At 36.4% G+C, this 24,453-nt stretch overlaps 1 protein-coding gene across 1 annotated transcript; it reads right to left on the reverse strand.

Moving 5' to 3' along the window:
• Positions 1-649: 649 nt before the first annotated feature.
• Positions 650-24,179, reverse strand: cdh27 (cadherin 27). The gene is made up of 17 exons (XM_079844222.1): positions 24,071-24,179; positions 21,932-22,048; positions 18,697-18,846; positions 18,473-18,617; positions 10,571-10,734; positions 10,141-10,272; positions 8,924-9,106; positions 8,409-8,704; positions 7,187-7,329; positions 6,741-6,968; positions 6,423-6,644; positions 6,066-6,187; positions 5,851-5,940; positions 5,098-5,184; positions 4,918-4,965; positions 4,722-4,808; positions 650-4,609 (listed from the first exon to the last, which is right to left on the reverse strand). Exons 1-17 carry the CDS (start codon positions 24,104-24,106, stop codon positions 4,409-4,411), a joined length of 2,451 nt encoding a protein of 816 aa, XP_079700348.1. The 5' UTR covers positions 24,107-24,179; the 3' UTR covers positions 650-4,408.
• Positions 24,180-24,453: the final 274 nt, after the last annotated feature.

Below are 24,453 nucleotides of genomic sequence, written 5' to 3' on the forward strand. Positions count from 1 at the left end.
AAGCTTGTTGAGCTTCACAAAATAGAAAGTGGCTGTAAAATAGCTAAAGCTTTGAAAATCCCCATTTCCAGCATTAGGGCAATTCATTCAGAAGTCCCAATCAAATACAGATGTCAACATATTGTCAATATCATCCTAATGCACAGTGAGGAGGAGAGTTTGAGTGGCTAAAGACTCTCCAAGGATCACAGATGGAGAATTGCAGAGATTAGTTGAGTCTTGGGGTCAGAAAGCATAAAAAAATATATCAAACAGCACCTACATCACCACATGTTGTTTGGGAGGGATTCCAGAAAAATCCTCCTCGCTCATCAAAAACCTGACCGCTTCTGCTAGAAAACTTATAATGGGCCATAGTTTGGATCTTCCACCAGGACAGTGATCCAAAACAAACATCAAAATCAACACAAAAATGTGTGTCTGCCATGCCCACCGCAGTTCCCTGACCTGAACCATATAGAAAATGAGTGGGGTGAACTGAAGGGAAGAAGCACCAACATGGAACTGGGAATCTGAATGATCTGGAGAGATTCTGTATGAAGGAATGGTCTCTGATCTCTTGTCAGGTGTTCTCCAAACTCATCAGGCATTATAGCAGAAGACTCAGAGCTGTAGGTACTGAAATGTATTATAACTCCATGTCCAGTATGATCATGAAAACTCATCTTTATTTTCGCAATTTAAAAGAATACATGACAGTTGGAAAAGCACAACAATGTAAGACAATTGACCCTTCGCTAAGCCATGACCGAAAACCGCCACAGGCCAATCGGGGCTTAGCAACTGTAACTAGGCACGGAGGTTCTGTCAAGCTTTCGAGCGAAGGCAACATGCCGAAGCGTTGTGTTTATGGATTGTGCAAATCTTATACCTGGTATCCTAAAAGTTTTGACGGTTCCAATTATTATTCTATGGTTGCATATTATGTTGCGGATATATCCCTCGAATGCATACTGCAGTCCCTTTTGTCTTGTTCTCTCAGATATTTCACCTGTTCACCAAAAATACTAATTATCTCCTTGGGAATGTCTGACACCGGCGCATACATACTGTAATAGACGTGCCAGGCGTGAAAGCTTGGATTCATAGCATTCATCTTCGGAACACAAATGAAGATCCTTTTGATTAAATCGGAGCCAGTTCTGTACTGTTCATTGACAGCTACGCAAATACCACTCTGTTGCTTGAAAAAGTTCATAAAGAGATATCGAATCCAGGAATTTAGTGGTTTAGTCCACATTTTCTGAAGAGACTCGCAATTATGAACAAGTTGAATTTAGGCTTTTATTCAAATAAAATTATGATCATTGAACATAAACAGAAATTCAACTGAACCTGCTTGACACACAAGAAGTCATTGGTTCTTGTGGAAGCTCAACCGTGCTGCGTAAGACACGAGATTGAACCTCATTCGTTCTTGCACGTCAAGCAAACATGCTTGAGCTTCCATTCATCATAACTGATATGTGCGTTGATGAATGTTTATGTGAATAAAAGCCTAAATTAAAGTGTTCACCGTATAAAGCAATCATGTCTCTTCAGAAAATTTGGACTAAACCATTCAATTCATATGGATTAGTTTTATGATCTCTATAAACTTTTTGAAGCGTCAAAGTTGTAGTTGCGTGGCTGTCTATGGAGGGAGAGAAAGCTCTCAGATTTCCTCAAAAAGATTTAGGTTTTGAAGATGAACGGAAAGTCTTACGGGTTTGGAACAACATGAGGGTCAGTAATTAATAACAGATTTTTTTTCTGCAATTAAATGGTTAAGATATACAATCATCTTACAAAACAGGCCAGTACAGGTAGGAAATTATTAATTGGGATATGATTCTATGTAACCCTTTTACTTACATCATATATTTTAAGACATCAATCTAAGAATGAAATACAGATCATTGCATTTTTTCAAATTGAGGTAGTAATAACTTTTTTTTGCAGGTGCATTTTACTTGCACTTGAAATATAGGCTATTCTAGCTGCAACACTATCATGCCAAGATTTGAGACCATTTGCATAAGTGGCAAATTGAGAAATTTAGATTTTTATAACCTGGAAAACCCTAGGCAAGTGTCTGAATGATTGCATATAAAATATTTCCCATTTTTCATAGAAATGACAAAATAAACAATGCAATCCCACAATCCTCTTTCTGTCAGGACCACTATCTTCAAAGATGATTGACAAATAGCATATCGTTTGGATTGGCGGTATGGTTCTGTTCTGGGCAAGAACTCCCTGCGCATCCATGCAGCCTAGCAGTGATAAGAGCAGGGAGAGCAGAGATAAGCCCCCCTAGGGTAAACAGAACAGAGCCAACAATGTAATTCAGATAGCATTAATGTCAAAATTAAAATGTACAATATAATTCGGGAATTTAGTCTGATTCAAGGGGAATCAAAATGCCAAATCCTAATTGACGAGAGGAGGAGCTGGGGATGGAGGAGGGCAATTAGCTCTGGAGAAACGCGATAGCTGCTGATAATACTGAAGGAGCTTATATATGTATGCTGTGATAGATATCGTATTCCTATACATTTATTTACATTTATACATTTGGCAGACGCTTTTATCCAAAGCGACTTACAGTGCCTTTATTACAGGGACAATCCCCCTGGAGCAACGTGGAGTAAAGTGCCTTGCTCAAGGACACACTGGTGGCGACTGCTGGGAGCAAACCATATAGGTAGACGTGATCCGTTGACAGTCAGCTGATGCAAGCTTGACTAATGTGACCTGCCAGAACTAACGCTACGCATGATTTCAGGCATAAAAAAATCCATTGTGGAAAATAATAGTCAAATTGACCAGTTTACATATTCGGTACCCCATTGATTTTCGTTTATTTTAAAACGATTAGCCCTTCTGTTCAAAATAACCAGTTCTGTATAAGAATGTAAAACACCTTCAACCTCCTGGGGCTGGATTCACGAAAATCTTATTAGGAAAAAACGTTTGACATTTTTAAAAGTCACCATGAAATCAAAAAGGACATTTTTTTTATTTTTAATGAGAATATTCTACACTGAGAAAAAAAAAAAATGTTTTACTGCTTGTTCAAATTGCTTAGTTAAAATGAGCTAAAGCAACACAATTGCTATACATTTTGTCTTAACTTAATTTGATTGTGTTCAATCCACTTAATTTTTATTTAATTAGTTTACTTAATCCGTTTGTGTTGAGGATTACTAAATCTGCATATGGCTAAATCAAGAGAGAGTAAATTATGTTATTTTATATGTAAAAGTGTTATTTTATGTATTTTTGAGCAAGATGAGAAATGGGGAGACTTGTTTGTGTTTAATAGTGTTTAATAATCAATTATGTTGGAATTATTAGAACAATTTAAATTACAGTGGGTTAACATTGTGGAGAAGAGTGGAGCATTTGCTTAGGCTGTGGACTAAAACAACTAATGTAATAATGGCTTTGCTGAAGGAACTTTAAATGCTTAGCGTTTAAGATGCTAATGTGTGCTGTTACTAGCTAAAAGTTTGTCAACTAACTAGTGCAGTATTATGATTCAGTTGAGTAACATTAAATTATACGAAATTGAAGTGAATGAATGAATATGAAATTGATTGCCTGAATCATGTAAGGGAGCCATTTAAATTCACTTTGAGACTACTTAATTAAATCACTTAAAATGTATTCATTCTATGATGTTGAAGTTACATGTCTGTTTAACTTAATGATTCATGTGAGACCGATGTACACAATTAAATCATGTAAATCCAACATATACTTTTTTTTCAGTGTACTATGTATTATAAATGATTTATCCATGCACATCATTATTTTTTTAAATATTCAAGTTCTCTTGTAATCTTTCATCAATAAATTCCCCTCTCTCTTGCAACAACATTTCTTCTCTGATGACATGTTTACTGGCACGAGAGCAATACAACCTGTCACTCACATGAGATCATAGCGATAGCAAACAACAATGATCTAATCAAGCCCCGCCCTACATTTTTTCTTGTTTGAGAAGATGTTTCACTTGCATTTATGTCACAATAGAGAATGAAGGACTATCAAAACTTACATGATAACTTCAAGATAAATTCCACAAAGTTTGTAAGAATATTCCTGAGTGCACTACTTAAATCTTAAGAACTCCAGCACTCAGCACTTGGTGTCACATTTTTAATACGCTGTGTATTTTAAATCTATTTGTATTTATGCATTTTAAGTCTAGCGTTGAGAACGTGTCCTGTATATGACCGCTTTCATTTGTGCTGCCGAAAATGATTTAAATAAAAAGTAAGGACATTGTTTGACTCGTTTTTGTTGTTATTGAACTGACGAATTTCACATGTGAAAAAATAGCATTCACAAAGAATTGTATTCTTAAGAATGCTTTGTGAATCCAGCCCCTAAACACTAGACTATCTAGTCCCATTCTTCATCACTTCGTCCCTGGGTTACAGATTGAAGCTAGATGCTTGAACGCTGGTCCAAGGTCAGAGAACAGCTCAGGATCAAACTCATTAATGGGCAGGTCTATCGGGTCAAGGTCTGCAAAGTTCTCGGAGTTGTCCTCAAAGGCGTAAAGCTGAGGCTCGTAATCAAGCAATTCATTTTCTAGGGACTGTATTGAATGCAGCCTCTGAAAGTTAAGGAAGAAATATGTTCAGTGGATGGATGGATGAATGAATGAATGAATCGAGGTTGAATTTATCTATTGCTTTTCTGTGGGAAACTGCTACTTTGGAACTTACCTGAGAAAGCAAGCTTTGTAGAGTCGCTTGGCTGATGAAATAGGCACTCTGTCTTCTTTGTGAGCTTCTCCTGCTAAATGTTGAACCCTAAGGGATGTAAGGGAAGCCCTATAAATTAATATTTTTAAGATTTCAAAGGAGAACCATTTTACGGAACAAAAAAAAGTTCAGACGTGTTAAAATTATTAAGATTTACCTGGTAGCGGTTGCCACTCTGGATTTGTTTCCACATCCATGTTTGTTTCTTAGGTACAGAAGACAGTACAGTAAATATTGAACTTCCACTTTTACTTTGAAAGGATCATTATGAATTATTTTTAAATGAGTCCTTTTTAAATTATTGTGACAAATTTGTAAACAAACTTGGCTGTTTTACCTCACTAGAATACTGTGATCTGTCTCTAGACCAGTACTCGTCCACTTGAACTGGGAGACTGTGAGTGGCTATAATGTTGCTAGATACCTGTGGCAAAAAAAAAAAAAATTTAATGAATACAATACAATTCTTTGTATTGTAAAGAAGGACAGCGGCTTTATGAACTAAGGGCCCTATTTTAGCGATCTGAGCACATGGTCTGCACTCCAGGTGCATGGTCCAAAAGCGGTCCAAAGGCCGTCACGTGCAACAAACCAACAAACCAAACCATCTCCCATTACCTTTAAAAGCCAGTTGCACTTGCACCATGGCGGATTTGCTATTTACATGGCGTAATTTGCAAACAGAAAGACTGAACTAGAGACCTGTATGGGACAGATTTTTTAGTCATGCTCCTGCAGGATTCTGTAGGAATCACCCACCTATGGCTCATATTACTAAAACACGCTTTAAATAACACAAAATATACTGGACTATTGAATTTAGACCAGGTTTTTGTTGGTCAATGGCGCAGCCATTTTCAGTTGCTTGTTTTGCTTGTACCTTGTTTTCAGACCAGCACGCCCATGGGCGAACAGATGCGTGATAGCATTTGCTATTTAAACAACGTGACGCTGGACATGAAAATGATAACTGCGTCGGGCTGAAACTAGCTAAAAACACTTGCCTGGCGTCACATTGTGCCGGGTGTAGGATAGGGCCCTTAGTTTTTCCAAGACATCATTATTCAAGAAATAGATATTTTTACCATACCTGCTGAATGTCAGATGTCTGTTGAAAGAATTGAAGAGTTGCTTCCTTTGACTGACTAACAGATGTTTTCTTCAGTAGAATAGTCGGGACCTTTATGAATGTAAATAACAGATTAACAGTCATTTGTTATCTTTGTAGAATTAACTTCGGAAAAAAAGCCAAAAAAGGAAAGCTTCATTCAGCTTTTCATAAGAAATTATACTGTCAGATATTACCATACAATCAGTGCCAGGTTTCTCAATGTTAGAAGGCAGAAGGGCATCTTCTAAGACATTGTCTACCTCCACTATAGTCTTCACAGTCCCACAAGAGCAAGTGAGGGACAGCAACAGGCATGCTAATAGGAAAAATGGCTTTCAAATTCAAGATTTAACTTTCTTACATTCAATATCAAATATTAGAAATCTTAGTGCACTCCCACAATTACTAGTGAGTACCAAATCCTCGTTGTGCAAGGCTAAAAGGCTGTAAAAAGTTCTTCAATATGTCCTGCCCCAATAATAATAGGACAACACAGGATAAGAATTGTGTTTATTCAATCATTTGGGAATTTAACAGAATCCAGTGCTTACCCAAAATCATCAGCGCGGCAAAGATGATAATTCCTATCATACCACTTCCTACTTTTTTCTGTGTGTTGCGCTGCTGAAGACAGCTTGGTGAGACAGCACAATCGCATGCAGCAACAGAGAGATTCTGGAGGTCAAACTTGCCCTGCTTATCAGATATTTTCACAATCAGTGTGTACAGACTGGTATGAACGCTTATATCCTTCACCAAATGCACTGTGTTACCTAAAAGACAAAGTAAAAAAAAAAAAAAAAACAAGATGAAAGGTGATGATTCATCCTCCAGTGAGCTGACAGTGGCAATGGAAAGGTTTCATTTACCATGGCTGGGGTCAAAGCTCCATTCTTCCTTATGATCTCCTATTATTTCAAAACTGAATGGTCCGCTGTATGGATCTCCATCAGGGTCATAGGCTGTGATCTCTGTACTTGACACTTCATCAGACTGACAGACAGAAACCATGTTCTCCTTTAACAAGGGGACATTATCGTTCTTGTCTTCGATGTGGATCTGAATTGTAGCAGTGCTTGTCATTGGAGGATGGTCATCTGGTGTGGGAAATCAGTAATTCGAAAGAGAAAAAAGAAATAATACTTATATAGAGCTGATAATAGCTTTAGTAGACTATGTAGGTGTTGTCTGTGCATTCGGCCTGAGACACTAGGCTCCAGTGTCTCTAAGACCCTACAAGCGGTTTGAAAAATAGATGGATGTATGTTTTGCCAGTTTTTTGCAAGCCAAATACAAAACAACCATATTGTATTACCCTTCTCTGTCACAAGGACTGTGACCGTGTAAGTCCCATTGGTCACATGACTTGACTCTCTGTCCAATGTCTCTTTTACAAAGATTTCCCCGGTTGTTTTGTCTACTCTGAACCACCCTGCAGGATCTTGTTCAATAGAATACCTGATGGGAGGAAACAATAATTTTAACAAGCGTATCTGGATCCTCCAGAAGTGCCATCAAAAGGATCTTTTGGACAGTTTAGTCACTGTCATTAAATTAGATACAAAATAATGAACAGGATTTTTTTTATTGGCTTTTAAGCAAATGGTGTCGAGGTGATTTTTAGGAAAAGGAACTGACTTTAGACATTTCTTGACTTTAGGGCCCTATTTTAACAATCTAAGCGCATGGTCAAACGTACGGCGAAAGTACACAAAGGGCGTGTCCGAATCCACTTTTGCTAGTTTAACGACAGGGAAAATGTTTGGCACGCCTGGCGCATGGTCTAAAAGTGTACCTATTCTCTAAATGAGTCATGGGTGTGTTTTGGGCATAAGAGTCTCATCTCCCTTTCCCTTTAAATGCCAGTTGCACTCGTGCCATGGCAGATTCGCTATTTACATGGCGGAATTTGCACGCGGAAAGACTGAGCGCTTCTCTAGCTGGAAACCGGATCTGCTCGTCCAATTACTGCTCGCCTGCTTGCTTGTTATTACTGCAAATTGGTAGGCTAATTCTGATATGTGCAATGACTATCCATTATGACATGTAGACATTTTATATTTATGTACACAATAATAATCTTTTACATTTTAATCCTTTAATTTTTCATATATAAAAATCTTTGTATGCTGCTGTGTGTCCCTGTGTGTGTCACAAGCAGAGTGTACGAGTGTTGTGGACTCGCCTATAGGCGCATATTACTAACGCGATCTTTAAATAAAAAAAATATTTGCCATTGACTTTAGACCAGGTTTTTGTTGGTCAATGGGGCAGTATATTTCAGTTGCCTCAAAATAGCACCGCGCCAACAATGCGCATGAACACACCTTGTTTTCAGACAAGTTTTCCCATGGGTAGCAGAAGCATTTGCTATTTAAACAAAGTGCAGGACGTGAAAATGGTAACTGCGTCAGACCTGTCCCATATGGTTTGATACGTTGTAATAGAATGCAACAACATCCACACATTTTTAACTGTGGCTTTAGAGTCCAGATGCAGTGAAATTATTCTGATAATTGAACACATAAGAAACATACTCTAGTTTGTGGGGACGTCCAGTGTCAGGATCGACTGCTTTAACTCTGTCCACAAAAGCTCCAATAGCACCATTTTCTTCCATTATTAATTTCTTTTTTGGATCTAAGAAGTATGGGGGGTCATTTGCATCTTCCACTGTTATGGTAATATTAATAGAGGATGGGTTTGATGGATTTGTGATGACAGTCCAGAGGCCATCTGCAGGTTTATCCTTCACCTCACAAGAGAAATAAGGCGCTTCATTCTCTACAGAGAGGGTGAGTTTATGTTCTGCTTGTTCTTCAAAATCTAGGGGCTGCATGCAGATAATTAAGAGAATTAAAACAAAACAAAAAAAAACAATAATGTACATATCAATATAGCAGGTCTTTGCTTGTGTGCTAATAAATACATTTGTCAAAATTATCACTGTAATAAATACATCTAAATGACTGTATCCCTGAATAATTTATTTCTTTGTGATGAGATGGTGAACACTGACATTTACAGAATAGGCTACAGTGTGTAAACTTACCTTAATCACTGTGATGATTCCATCATTGGTGTCTGGATCAGTCTGGATGGAGAAGTGACCACCTTTGTCCCCTTTTATGGAGTATCTGGCCCTCCATGCAGCAGTGAGACGCGTGTCAGTGTCAGTTGTGTGTATTTTGAGAGGGGAAGTACCGTTCGTCCCTTCTATCACATTCCCTGAACCCTGAATGAGTATGATAATAATAAATAAATAAATAAGTTCACCACAATTTACCCCAATTTTTCCGAACCTGTATACATTTCTTTTTTCCTGTGGAACACACACACACAAATATATTTTGAATTGTTTTGCCACACAATGAAAGTCACTTGAGTCCAATGTTTACTGCCATTTTACAGACAACCAGGAAAGACAGAGTTTTGGAACAAGATGAGGGTTATTTTTGACTGAACTATTCTTTTAAGGGTACATAACACACACAGTTTCTGCAAGTCTCATGTTAATCTTGAGTACGTATAGAGTAGTATTGCATCCTTCATATCTCAAAGTCTTTAGTTTTATCATATTTATAAAAGACAGATAAACTGTAATGATTCTTTCCGAAAACCAGTAGAGATTGTGCAGGCGTGCAGTGGGCGGAGCTAAAGAGTCACGAGCGCACACACAATACATGATGGCATTATCTCTGGATAACTTTCGATTCACTATACGTTCGTGTTGTTTACATTATATGCACGTACGCACCGATTGCCAACAAAACACAGAAATTTGATGCATTGTTTCCTTAACGCAGGGTTATTTGGGAAGCTGAACAAGGTTATCTTTCACTCACAATCAAAAACACACTTTTTTAGCGACATTGTTGATTTTGTGGTCTAAAAACAAAATGACAGCGCTGCCGACGGCTTCCGTAACCGAACGAAGCTCGTTGATGGGCAGACACGCTCCTCTGGGAGAAGTGCCCATACAAGCAATTCCGCCCTTTTATGAAGTCATACAGGGTCATACTCTAAAAAATCTTTCCGATACTTATTTGAATCCTGAAGGAGTGTATTTTGCACAGAAATACTCCGTCATTCGTCCGTTTTTTTTTTTTTTTTGGTCATGTTTAGCATGAGAATCAACTCTTTAACAGTGTAAATAAGTCAGAAAGCATGAAATAGCATTAGATCCCCCCTTTAAAGTGACTTTTTTTTCTGAGTAACTAATGTATGCAATTATTTGAAATATGATATATTGGACAGATTAAAACTAACCGTTTTCCCTGTGATAACTGGCAGATGGTTGTTGCCATCCTGAAGGTTGAGAATAATGGTTGCTGTGCTTGACAACTTTACAACTTCTCCACGGTCCTTTGCTTCAACAGTTATAGTGTATTTATTAGCCACCTGAAAAATAAAACCAGTTATACTCAAAACTCAAAAAGTTCACACACTAACATTAAATCACACAAAGAAATTTTAAAGACATGTTTTCACATGTTACTTTAACACTGTGACTGGACTGTGATGCCTGTTGGTTTGTTAGGCACTAACATGATGGCTCATGTCCTGTTCTAGCAATATTCCAAAGTTAGCCTTACACACAAGTTTTACAGGCATGCATATGCCATAGGCCATAGTATGTTATGGCCTGAAGGCACTGTGCATGTAACAAGAAGTCTTCTGTCCTTTTTGTGCTTTTTACCTCATAATCAAGGCATCCTTTAAACGATATTGCACCACTGTCTTGGATATAGAATTCCGCATTTTTAGTGGCTGGAGTGACGGACATGATTTTGTAATCAATGGTGGAATTCGGAGTTCCCAGTGCGTCCTTATCAATTGCTAATACACCTACAACAAAACTACCTGCAAACAGATAATATAAAGAACATGCATTAATTCCTTTGTTTATGGAATAGATCTCCTGAAAATGAAAATATGAAGAGTTTGGTTCCAAAATACAATAAAAGCCTTTTTTTTATTAGTTCCCGCCAAAATCTATATTGTATCTGGTCAGTATTAGAAAGTCATATTTTAATTTTACTCAAAATGTGATATCCACCGTGTTTTTCTGTCATGTTTTCTCCCTATCTCCACTCACTCACTCTCTCTCTCTCGCTCTCTCTCTTTAACACATTTTTACTTAAATTAATCAAAATGGATTTGGAACCAAGCTCTTCATATGTTACTACAACTTGTTTCATCCTTACAATTATAGTTGATATGGACTGATTATGCTTCAAAAACTATGCAAAAAAAAAATAATTCTAGTGTTCATGTATTTCAAACAGTAAAGAATGGTGCAAGCAATGGTGCAAGATTTACGATGAATGGGGCCCCTTATTTCTTTTAGAGCAAAGATGTCAAGAATTTCAAAGAACACCAACTCAAACTGTCACACAAAACTTGTGTGGCATGAAAAAACTTGAAATATAGCATACAAGTCATATAGACCACCTTCATAATACTTTCATGGTACTCTTTTTGCAGTTTGAATACCCATTCACTGTAATTGTATAGAAAAGGGCAAAACATATTTTGTTGAAAATTCTGTTCCACAGAAGAAAGAGAGTTAGAATAGTTTGTAAAGACATAAATGTTAGTAAATAATAAACTATTCCCAGTAACACCTTACAATGTGTTTGGTTTGTTAACCTTAGTTAACACATTGACTACATTTACATTACATTTACATGTATGCATTTAGCAGACGCTTTTCTCCAAAGCGACTTACAACTGAGGAGTACAGGAAGTGATCCGTCATGAGGAGGCAGCGAAACACAGAAAGTGCCTGAAATACTAAGTTTTGGACATTGCACAGATTATCACACACTAGGGCAGGGAAGAAGTAGAGGAAAAGAGAAGGAAAATAAGGAAAACCCTATCTTTTTTTTAAGATAGGGTTAAGTGCTCGCGGAAGAGGAGAGTTTTTTTCAGCTGTCGTTTGAATGCTGTCAGTGATTCTGCAATTCGGATGGAGGTGGGAAGATCGTTCCACCAACAGGGGACGGTGAATGTGAATGTTCTGGAGAGGGATTTTCTGCCTCTCTGTGATGGTATACCACAAGCCGTTGCTCCCTAGCTGAGCGAAGGCTTCTGGTGGGGGTGTAGACTTGTAGGAGCGTGTCAAAGTATGCAGGAGCTGAGCTCGTGGTGGATCTGTAAGCGAGCGTAAGTGCCTTGAACTTGATGCGAGCAGCGAGTGGTAGCCAGTGCAGAGAGATGAAGAGTGGTGTGACGTGGGCCCTTTTGGGTTCGTTGAAGACAAGACGTGCTGCTGCGTTCTGGATCATTTGGAGCGTTTTGATCGCACATGATGGAAGTCCAGCCAGAAGTGCATTGCAGTATAGTCAAGCCTAGAAATGACCAGGGCCTGGACAAGAAGCTGGGTTGCATGCTCTGTTAGGAAAGGTCTGATCTTGCTGATGTTGTGGAGCGCATACAGGAGTTTCCATGGTAAAAATTGCACATGAACGCCTTCCACTTTCGAAATATGAATGGGATGAGCTCGTAATCACGACTTCAGAAGTGGGAATTGTCAAATTTCCAATAGCACGTGAAGGCAGCATTACTTTCACTTATTCTTGTTATTTCCAAGCTGGTAAACTGAAATATTGCGCGTGATTTGAGATATGTTTTCCACGCAGGTCGCAAGAGCGGCTATGGCAGTTCATAACACAGCAAGCGTTCACCATTCTAATGTGTTTTTAACTGTATAATACAAGTTTTAAAGTCTACCTTCACTACTAATCATTCTCTAATGTAGTGTAGTGTCCTAAAGTCCACGAATGCATTCCGTTGCTGACGTCACGTTCCCATTCTCTATTAGCTCACCCTATAAAAGCCTGCCCGGTTCCGGCAAGATGGCGGGCTGAACACACGCGCTATCACTAAGCGGCCTAGTTATTTCCCGTTTTCTAATATGTAAATAGTCAATAATTCTCAATTACACCTACCCAGAGTAAGAGTTAAATTTTGTGCGATTGTTACCAACCTCCAAAATGCGAAAATCTCAACAAACAACCCATCCAAAGATTGTTATTCCTCCGGCTCATCACATGGCTCAAACTTCAGTTTCAGAGATGGAAACAAGAGACTGCTTCATCAGATAAACGACGTGATTCCATTCACTTTACACCCACTAAAATACAGACGTCGAAGAAACAAAAATCTCAAGAAGAGGACATCACTAACGTTACTCTGCTGCAAGCCATTACTGCCCTAAATGCTCGCTTCGATTCACAAGATGAAAAGTTAGAAGAAATGGCGAATCAAATACGACGCAATAGCATCATGATAGCGGAAATCTCCAAAGCTGTTGAATTTGACTCAGCTGAAATTAAAGACTGCAAAGAAAAGTGCAACGAGATGAGCAAATCGGTCATGAGTTTGACTACTACACAGAGCGTACTGGAAAACAGGACATCAGATCTTGAATGATACAAGAGAAGATGGAATCTCCGGATCAACGGCATGAAAGAAAAGTCTGATGAGGATGCCCGCAGGGAAGTGATTGACCTGATTGCCGAAATTGCTCCGCACTTGATACAGAAATTAGACGATGTTATTGACACAGTGCACCGGATCAGTAAGAAGGAACCAGGAAGACCAAGACAGATGATCGTACAATTCACGATGCGGAAATACAGGGACGAAATATGGAAATCCATGAAAAACTCGTCTGTCTGTCTAAACCATGGAGTCAGATTCGTGGAAGACTTCACGAAGGAGGATCGAAACGCCCGTGCAGTTCTGTGGCCACTGATTGCTCAAGCACGGAAAGAAGGGAAAAAGGCGTACTACAGAGGTCCATTTGGTTATATTGAAGGAAGGCGCATTGACCCAACGAAATCCTGCACTTGAACTTGCTTACGGGTAGGATGGTGTGAGATATGATAATTTTGAGAAATACTAGGTTGTGAGATGTGTACTCAGTTAGTTGTTACCCATTTAGTACATATCTGATTCGAGTTCGTAATCAGTGTTTATTCGTTTTCTACTTTTATACGTTGTTATTTTATGTTTCCAGTTAAGTTACCGTTTTCATTACTCTCTTTAAATGTTCGGGGCATTCAAAACAAGGTCAAAAGAAAGGCTATGTTTTTATTTTGTAAAGGAACTGGCTCGAATTGTATTTTTTTACAAGAGACACACTCTACTGTTGCTGATGCTGCTTTTTGGTCGAGTCAATGGGGAGATAAAGTGTTACTAAGCCACGGATCCTCCCACTCTGCAGGAACTGCGATTTTGATAAACAACTGCCCAGGAAAAGTGATCTCTGTTAAAACTGATTCCAATGGACATTGGGTTGCAATGGTTCTGGATATTGAATCCATCTTTTTTATTTTGGTTAATGTTTATGGTTTTAACAATCCAAAACAAAATCAGCAGCTTTTTGCTGATGTTTCTTCTATAATTTGTGATTTCAAGAGATTATTTCCAACAGATAATATTGTCATAGGTGGAGACTTTAATGTTACACCAGATGAAACTCTTGACAGACATCCACCTAAAAGTAGTACCCCTCAACCAAACTCTATGGCCCGGTTTCACAGACAGGGCTTATATTAAGCCAGGATTAGGTCTGAGTTCAATTAGGACATTAAGGCAGCTTTTATAAACATGACTTATAAAAAACATTACTGATGTGCATCTTGAGACAAAACAATGGTATTGACATATTTTAAGATATGTTAGTGCAAGTTACTCCAAGTTAAGACAGTGCAAACATCCATTTTAGTCCTTGACTAGGCTTAATCCTTGTCTGTGAAACCAGGCAGTAGATTACTCATTTGTGCAACAATCTTAAAGTATTGGATGTATGGAGACATATTAACCCTAACACCAAACAGTTTTCTTGGTTCAGACCCAATGCCTCTAGTAAATCGAGGATCGACTATTGGTTAATTTCAGATAATTTGTTACATTTTGTTAAGGATTGCACTATTTCACCAGCACCTTTAACAGATCACTGTGTTATTATCTTGGATGTTAAGCCAAAATGTAAAATTTCACATAGTAAGGGATATTGGAAATTTAATTCTGATTTGCTTGTAAATGAAGGATTTTGTGCAAAGATAAAAGATTTAATTAGAGAAATTGGGAATAGTAATGATTTCAGTTCTCATAAAGCTAGATGGGAATTCCTTAAATTTTAAATTTGTGAATTTTCTATAAACTATAGTAAAATACTTGCTAAAATAAGAAGACAACATGAACACAAGATTATATCTGAGATTAATAAACACTGCAGTAAAAGTGCACTGAGTAGCTTAGAAAAAAGTAACTTTATTTTGCTTCAAACACAACTGGATAACTTATACATTAAAAAAGCTGAAGGTGCATACATTCGTTCGAAAGCCAAATGGATAGAGGCGGGAGAGAAAAGCACGTCCTATTTTTGTAGGTTAGAAAAAAGACAGCAGTCAAAAAACAGTATTGTTTCCCTAATGGTGAATAATGCTGAAATTACTGATCCTACAATAATAAGCAAAGAAATTCATAAATTCTACAGTGACTTGTATCTGTCTAATTTTTCTCCAAAGGAGTGTGATGACTTCTTTGAAAAAATTATAAATTTTATTCCTAGGGTTGACGATGAATTAAGAGATCTTTGTGATGCACAATTATGTATGGAAGAACTTGATTTAGCCGTTCAGAAACTCGAGTCAAATAAATCCCCTGGTCCCGACGGCCTTACAGGAAATTTTATAATTTTTTTTGGAATGATTTGAAAACGTTACTGTTTAATGCTCTTATTGAATCTATTGAAGATGGTTCTTTGGGCCCCACAATGAGTCAAGGCTTGATTATTTTAATCCCCAAACCAGATAAAGATCGTAGATTCTTAGATAATTTCCGCCCAATCACTTTACTTAACAATGATTACAAAATTTTTACACACGTTTTTGTTAATCGATTAAAAAAGGGACTTAATGGGGTCATTAATGAGGTTCAATCGGGATTTCTTAAAGAAAGATCCATTCATAATAATGTAAGACTAGTAATGGATATGGTAGAATACAATCATTTGATAGAGGATGATGGATACATTCTTTTCTTAGACTTTAAGAAAGCCTTCGACACGTTAGAACATAGGTTTTTATTTAAAGTATTAGAAAACTTTGGTTTTGGTGAGCCCTTTGTTAATATTATAAAAAATGATTTATAAAGGTATGAATAGTTCCATTTCTCTTCCTTATGGTACATCACAAAGATTTCCTATTAGTCGTGGAATAAGGCAGGGATGCCCTTTATCCCCTCTTTTATTCATTTTGGCTGCAGATATGTTGTCTACTTTAGTTATTCATGATCAAATGGTGCAAAAATTGAAAGTATTTGGTAAAATTATAGCTATTAGTCAATTGGCAGACGATACTACCTTATTCTTAAAAAACAAAGATCAAATTCCTCTGGCTATTTCATTAGTTAATACTTTTTCTAAAGCATCAGGACTCCAGCTGAACTTAAGTAAATGTGAACTTCTTGCCCTACATCAGAATGATATCACTTGTCTGCATAATATCCCAGTTAAAGATAAGGTAAAATATTTAGGGATTACAATTACCAAAGACCAGAAAATAAGTACAAAAGAAAATTTTGATAATAACTTACAAAAAGCGAACCGGATATTAAATTGCTGGTTACAAAGAGACATTTCAATTTTTGGTCGAATTTTGCTAACCAAAGTTGAATACTTATCAAGATTGATTTATCCCGCTCTCTCTTTAGCTCCCCCCTCGAATTTTATTAAAACATGCTCCCAAAAAATGCATAATTTTATTTGGAGGCACAAAGCACAGTATATTAAAAAAGCAGACATTATTAAACCCTATGAACATATTGTGTTAACAATATTGTGTTAAAAATTAAATGGTTAAAAATGTTTCTATGTAATGAAAATAGTTTTTGGTTTACAGTTCCTTCAGCTTTGTTTCAAGAATTTGGTGGAATTAATTTTTTTCTCAAATGTGATTTTGATTTATCTAAACTCCCAGAGAAACTATCAACATTCCATCAACAAGTACTCTTATTTTGGAAATTGGCACATACGCACAATTTTAAACCTCATAATGCTTAAGTTTGGAACAACAAATATATATTGCACAGGAACAGATCTTTATGTTACAAGAATTGGCTAAGCAGAAATATATGGTCAGTGAGAGATCTAATGGATGAAAAGGGTAACATTTTAGACTATAATACTTTTACATTGAAGCATGGCTTTGCCTGTCACCCAAAAGAGTTTTTCACTGTCATTAATGCAATACCTTCTGGTATAAAAATGCTAATGAGATGCTACCTTTCCTATACTGAAGTAAAACCAATTCTCCCAGCCTTGTACATTGGAGATATTCAATTCAAAAGTGATAATTGTACTAATAAGTATATAAGACAGGTCATATTAAAAACCTGTTATCCCTGTCAAGTTAAAAGAAACAAATTAGACCACATGTTTGATAAAAATACTGTAATATATCTTAGAACAGCTTACTTAAGTTTTCCTATTCCCCTAAAGCAAAAGAAATACACTTTAAAATTTTAAATGAGATCTACCCTTCTAACAAATTACTAAATCAAAAATTTAATATAGAAATTGTCCCCTGCAATAGTCCTTTTGCAATAGTCTCTCTGAAGACACTGATCATATCTTTTTCTTATGTAATTTCTCCAAATTCTTCTGGATATCAATTCAGGACTGGTTGATAAAAAAAGAGGTTGTTGATGGTTTTGTTTTTTCTTTACATCATATTTTATTTGGAGTACCCAAAAACTCCTGTGTTAACTTTTTGCTAAATAACATTGTAATATTAGCAAAATATTTCATCCACAAATGTAGATTCTTCCACCAATTTCTAAAAAAACACGACAATGTATAAAATGCTCCATTATCTTGTATCTTACACTATCGCCCCGTTGAAGCTGTTTTTGTAAAATATAGGCTAACGATTGCGTCATAACCACGCGACTGCGTCGCGTTGTTGAGCAAATTATCGTATAGACCCGATGAGAAGCTCGTAGCAATCTTTTACTGTCTATGAAGCAATCGGGGGGACGTGGAGGCATAAACGCAGATAGAGATGTTGCAGATCCTGCTTCATTCATCAAATGTTGCTCCTGCTCACTCTCTCTGTCTCTGAAAGATTCTGTGTTTCAGATTTTATGTTGCACAACTACTAGAAGACTTGCCACTGTCCGACAGGCGGATCACGTCACATCTACGTCGTCAAGCTCAGTCTGAGGCTGCGCAGTACGCTCAGCCATCAGGAAGTGAGTGCTCCTACTGGTGTGACTTAAATTCTCTCCGTGGAAGAAGTCTATGGGGTCGCTGTGTCCATTTCTTTTACTGTGTATGGTATTTTTGACTATGATTGTGGATTACCCTCTTAATAAAGCTGCGTTTGGATCCTCAGCCTTCATGTCTCAGAGCAGTACGTTACATAAGGGAGTACATTTAAGTCAACAAGACCAAACATGTCCTTAGTTGAAAAAACATTCAACATAATAGGTCATAATAGGATGTACATATTAATGTGCAGTAAATCAAACCTGAAATACCCATGATACAGTTGAGTTGATGAAAATGCTAAGCAATGACACTGACCTTGTTTTGCTGCTTCATTTATAGTGACATCATAAACTTTCCTCTGGAATATCGGCGGGTTGTCATTGATGTCCAGTATGTTGACCTCCATGCCTAGTTGTGTGTCAATGGCCAAGTTGGACTTATTTCTTGCTTGAAAGGTTAGCTTTGAAAGAATGATGAAATTTGTTTTAAACCTATATATGCCCTTCGTATACCATGAAAAAAAACCTGATTCCTCTTACCTTTAGAATACTGTACTGTTCAAAGTCGACTTTACGGTGGACTTTAATGACTCCTGTTTTCGTATCAATAGACAAGACACCCTTTGGGTCTTCATCCACACCTTTTCCTATTAGCATGAACTCCACTAAATAGGTACGGTCCAGTTTAATCTAGAATTTGGGTAAAGGAATTTTCTCAGGAAGGCAAGTTTTATAACATTATAAGGATAACTACTTACAGTATGTGATTTGACATAATTAATTTGTCGATTAACACCCTTTTAATGAAAGAATATAAGTATTTTTCATTGCTCACCTATTGCGCTGAATTTCACTTAATTTAGTAATTTTTTCAAATTTGAATTGAGGGAGCAAAGTAAAATATAATAACATTTTGTTTTTAACATGACATGTTTCAGTGTGAATTACCCAAAAACATCATGCACAACAACATTGACAATCATGAATAAAAACAATAGATATTAATATTCAATGTCACTATTAATAAACAATGCCACCTATAAAACTTTACAACTACAACAATTATATAATAAATATTTTTTGGACAGGTTTTGGTGTTATTTGATAGCATGGTGGTTAATTCTTGCTGTAGACTCGCTGATCAACTCAATAAACATGTTTTTGTGCTTCCTGCAGTTTACTGTAATCACAAAAAGCGTGCAGACTATGGATGTAACAACTGCTCAGTTGCAATGGGGGTTATGCGCAACAAACGTCCATATTCTGTAAAACAGGTTGCATTGCTTCCGGTTAAGGTCTTTTATGTACTTTTTTAAATATTGAGCTGTTTTATTCAAGATGGTTAATTAATTTACGCTCTTGTCTTTTTTGCTCTCTCTCTCTCTCTCTCTCTCTCTCTCTCTCTCTCTCTCTCTCTCTCTCTCTCTCTCTCTCTCTCTCTCTCTCTCTCTCTCTCTCTCTCTCTCTCTCTCTCTCTCTCTCTCTCTCTCTCCCTTGAGTATGCGTCCTGTAGGCTATGTGAGTTTGTGCGTGCTGCTAGAGTGAACGCATCATGTGTATGACACAGGGGCGTAGCCAGCGGGCGGGCCTAACGGGCACAGGCCCGCCCACTATGATGACTAGGCCCCCCCAGTTTATTATACAAATATAATAATATTTATTAAATAACAGTTTTTTTTTATTATTTGAATGTAATTAGAAAATTATTATAACATCTCAAATACTAAAATAAATAAAATTTGTGTTTTTTTCTTTTACAGTCTATGGTTTTAGCATAATGCTTGATGAATTTGATTGACAGCTGTGTTAGGCAATTAGGTGTCAGGCTGTCTCATGCATAGATATACATAATAAAGGCTAGATGTCTTAGGGCGGAGTCTCTAACGTCATCACCGGCGGCCATCTTGTCACAGGCAAGCTTTCTGGCGGGCTCTGTGGAACCTGATGTAAGGTGAGTGATCTGCACGAACACAAATACTCTTATCTCGCTGAAATCTTGACGGATTTACAAATGGTTTGGTCTCTTACAAAATGTATTATCGTGGCTATAATTCTGGATGCTTGAACAAATTATGATTACCCTATGAATCATAAGTATGCAGTGTCATAACTACATCTCTGACATTTCTAACAAACCAAACAGTTTGAAAATCGGTAGAAAATTGAGCAAGTAATAATGTTTTTTTAAAAAGTACATGCACCATTAAAACACAATGACGAGTGAGTGAGCTGAATGTGAAAAGATGGCCGCCAGGTGCGGACGTCGACCTCCATTGGCCAGCATGCTGTTCGCCCATGCATGCTGGTCTGAAAACGAGGGGTTGAGCTTTATTAACTATAGACCAGGTTTTTGTTGGTCAATGGTGCGGCCCTTTTCAGCTGCAGTATTTTTTGTGTTTTTTAAAGGCCATGTTAGTAATTTGCGCCTATAGGTGGGTGCCAGTGTTGGGTGTAACTAGCTACTAAGTAATTAGTTACTGTAATTTAATTACTTTTCCCTTGAAAAAGTAAATTAAGGGATTACTCTTATTTTTTCTGTAATTTAATTACAGTTACTTCTGATGTAATGGAATTAAATAGTGTGTATAGATTGTATAATATGTATTATATATAATACAACAATGCAATTAACATCAAAATTTAAAGTCTAACTTTAAAATGCATGTTTTTATGAATCCTTCTCACATTTGTAATACTTTAGTCAGTTAATAAGAATAATTTATGTAGTTTTATATTATTTATTTGAATGAATTAAAAGAGCTGTTTCATGTCCTTGAATCACTTAACTTGTCAAGGTCGATAAAGGATTTAGAAAGTAATTAGTAATTAAATACTTTTTAGAGAGAGTAATTTGTACAGTAATCTAATTACACTATTAAAGATGTAATTAGTAACTAGTAATTCATTACTTTTTTAGAGTAACTTACCCAACACTGGTGGGTGTACAACGCACGCGCGTACACACTGCTTGTTACACACACACAGGGATGCGCAGCAGTGCACAAACATTTTTAAATATTACAAATAAAAGGATTCCTCTCTGGAGCAGGGTTCAGTCTTTCCGCCCGCAAATTCCTCCATGTAAATAGCGAATCCGCCATGGTGCAAGCGCAAATGGCTTTTAATGGGAATGGGAAATGAGACTCTTATTTGTTTATTGCACATTACGCCCAAAACACACCCATTACTCATTTAGAGACTAGGTACAACCCTTTTGGACCATGCACTGGGCACGTCGACCGTTTTTTCTAGCAAAAGTGGATTCGGACACACCCTAAGTGCACCTGCACTGTGCACTTCAGACCATGCCCTTAGGTCATTAAAATAGGGCCCATGCACTTCAAGTCAAAAATTTCGAATTCAGCAAAAAGTCATGTTACACATCATGAACAATCATTTTATATTATCGATCATTGGTGTCACAAATTACTTGTATCTGGATAACTTGTGCGTGCACATCCCTATTGGCTAAATGTAGCTATAGTCATGTTGTAATATTTAAATAAGCTACAACAATTAATTTGAAACAATCCAATAAATTCATAAAATACCTTACCAATCTAAAACCTAACTATAAGAAGTTATTGACAATGTCTTCAGATCAATCTTAAGAAATAACTTATTAACTTATTATTTAAAAACCTTTTTTGTTTTATTTTTAGTAATATTTTGTGAATCTGGACCCTGCAACCAAAAGCCAATACCATCCTAAATCTTAATGTTTTGTATTGTTTTATGATTTAGCAATACATGTTTGGTGAGCATTGATACTTACCTGCCCCAATTCATAAGGGAAAGGCCCCGGGTGTTCCTCCACAATGTCAAACGAGTCTATAATCCATGATCTTTTTTGCCGTCTTAGAGGCTCTGTGCTGCACAGACAGATAATTCCCTTTCAACAGAAACAGTGTGTTATATACTGTATGGATTTAAACACGTTATATGCATTAGAAGCAGGGAAAGATTGATCAAGAGCAGTTCATATGATCAAATCACAGACAAAATCTGTATTTTATTTGCTTTTGGAAATAAGTCAAGGCAAGTCACCTTTATTTCTATAGCGCTTTTCACAACACAGATTGCTTCAAAGCAGCTTTACAGTGATGATAGGAAATTAATTTAGTTTTAGATGAAAAACTAAATTAAGTTTTAATTGATTAATTTCTGTTGTAAAAACTGATTTCAAAATGTAAAAACGCATGAAAAAAAAAACTTTGCACAAAATGAAAACATTAATGTAAATATGATTATTATAGGTGTGAATTAAATATTTTAGACTTTTTTCAAATCTAATTTCAGCTTTTTATCTCATAATTAGGACTTTTAATCATTATTTAGATTTTTAAGTCATAATTTTGACTTTAAATCCAAAATGTAGAATTTTTATCCCAGAATTTTTAAAGTCCTAATTTCAACTGTTCATCTCACAATGACTTAGCATGTCATATTTTTTACTTTTTATCTAATAATTAGGACTTAGCATGTTGTATTTTCGACTTTTTATCTCACTATTATGACTTTTAAAATCATATTTTTGACTTTTAATCTAATAATGAGGACATTTAAAATCCTCTTTTCAACATATTATCTCTTAATTACTTTATGATAATTGAAATGAGCTGATCAAGTTGAATATTTAGTGTCCCCAACTGAAGCCAAAAGCCAAAGACGACAGAGGCGAGGGTGGCAAGAAACCAAAACTCCATCAGGTTACATAATGGAGAAAAAAAACCTTGGGAGAAAGCTGGCTCAGTCGGGGTGCCAGTTCTTCTCTGGCCAATGGACAAACAGTATATGATTTTGATTCTGGCAACATTACAGGTCAGAAGAATATAAGATCGAAATAAGAATGCAATATGCAGTGAAACAAGGTGCCATTGTTTATGTCTAAGATGGGGTTAAATGTGTAGGGTCAGAGCCCCAATATAATCCAAATCAAAAGAGAATTAGTTTCTCAAAAGAAGTCAATTAGATTAGGTGATAATGACGCAACAGCTTTGCTTTACCATTCAAAATACCAATCAATCGTTCAGTTTCAGATACTTTTTTTGTCATTTCTGTCATGAAGGCAGGGTCAAGGACACCTTTTTCATGTTTTGAAACTCTTTTAGCCATTAACTTTATACTTTTACCTGAGAAAATTCAAAGTTGTGTAACAGGTTTGGCAAAGCCTATTCTTGACTCTCTTTTGTTGCTGTTTTTCTCAACTGACCCCAAGAAAGAAAAATCCCATGAATAGTGGCTCATGTTACAGGAATACACATATAAAAGCACAGTCTTCCATAAAATGTCTAATAATAATCCCTCTAATTTCAGTACAACGTCAGTACAAATAGATAGAAAAGTATTCATGTGGTAACATGAATCAACAGTTTAAGTAGATTGAGTTACATTTTAATTTTATTTATTTATTTATTTGGCATTAGTTTAGACCAAACTAGTTAACAAATTAGTTTAGATTATTTTAGTCAGTTGAGGTATAAATAACTCCTTATTGTGACAAAATCATATATTTACTATTTCTTTCTTTTGCAAAATAAAATAAATGGTAACACTTTACAATAAAGTTTCATTAGTTATCATGAACTAATAATGAACTCCCCTTCTACAGCATTTATTAATCTTTGTTCATGTTAATTTCAACATTTACTAATTTTAAAAGTTGTATTTGTTAACATTAGTTAATTCACTGTGAACTGACATGACCAAATAATGAACAGCTGTATTTCTATTAACTAACCTTAATAAACATGACCAAATACTAATGTTAAAAATTGAAACCTTATTGCAAAGTGTTACCAAATAAACTATACCAAACAAGCCATAGAACAAAACAACATTTTGATTTAAAGATCACACAGAATCTTGAATTAATCTATTGAATATCTGTGACAGAAACACAAACTGTACTTACTACAAGCACCAAATGGCTGAACATCGTTGTGGCCATAATAATGTCAGTTTGAGGCAGAGAGAAGTAATCTCATGAACGTGTATGCTCAGACCTGCTTCTGCTTTGGACTGAGAGCACAATCATTCCTATATAGTGTCGAAGCACAGGTAACTACACCCTGGGGCAGTGTAAACACGTAGACATTATAGAGAGAGAGAGAGAGAGAGAGAGAGAGAGAGAGAGAGAGAGACATTACATGAATCTATAGGGGAGAGAGAGATAGAGTGCATTTTTTGTATAATTTTCTTTGATCAAATTATTTGAGAATTAAAAAAGACGTAGGTAAGATTGTGAAATTGCAGAAATAACATTTCGGAAAATACACCTTAAGTTTATACTTATAC

This window comes from Gobio gobio, assembly GCF_949357685.1.
Source record: "Gobio gobio genome assembly, chromosome: 19".
NCBI classification, from domain to species: domain Eukaryota; kingdom Metazoa; phylum Chordata; class Actinopteri; order Cypriniformes; family Gobionidae; genus Gobio; species Gobio gobio.

Bases quoted from the DNA above. Each gene is read 5' to 3' on its own strand.
- cdh27 (XM_079844222.1), bottom strand. From the start codon at position 24,106: ATGGCCACAACGATGTTCAGCCATTTGGTGCTTGTA. The intron at 8,705-8,923 runs GTAAGTTTACAC...ATCTGCATGCAG, and splicing joins GAATCATCACAGTGATTAAG to CCCCTAGATTTTGAAGAACA. The intron at 4,610-4,721 runs GTAAGTTCCAAA...CTTAACTTTCAG, and splicing joins TACAAAGCTTGCTTTCTCAG to AGGCTGCATTCAATACAGTC.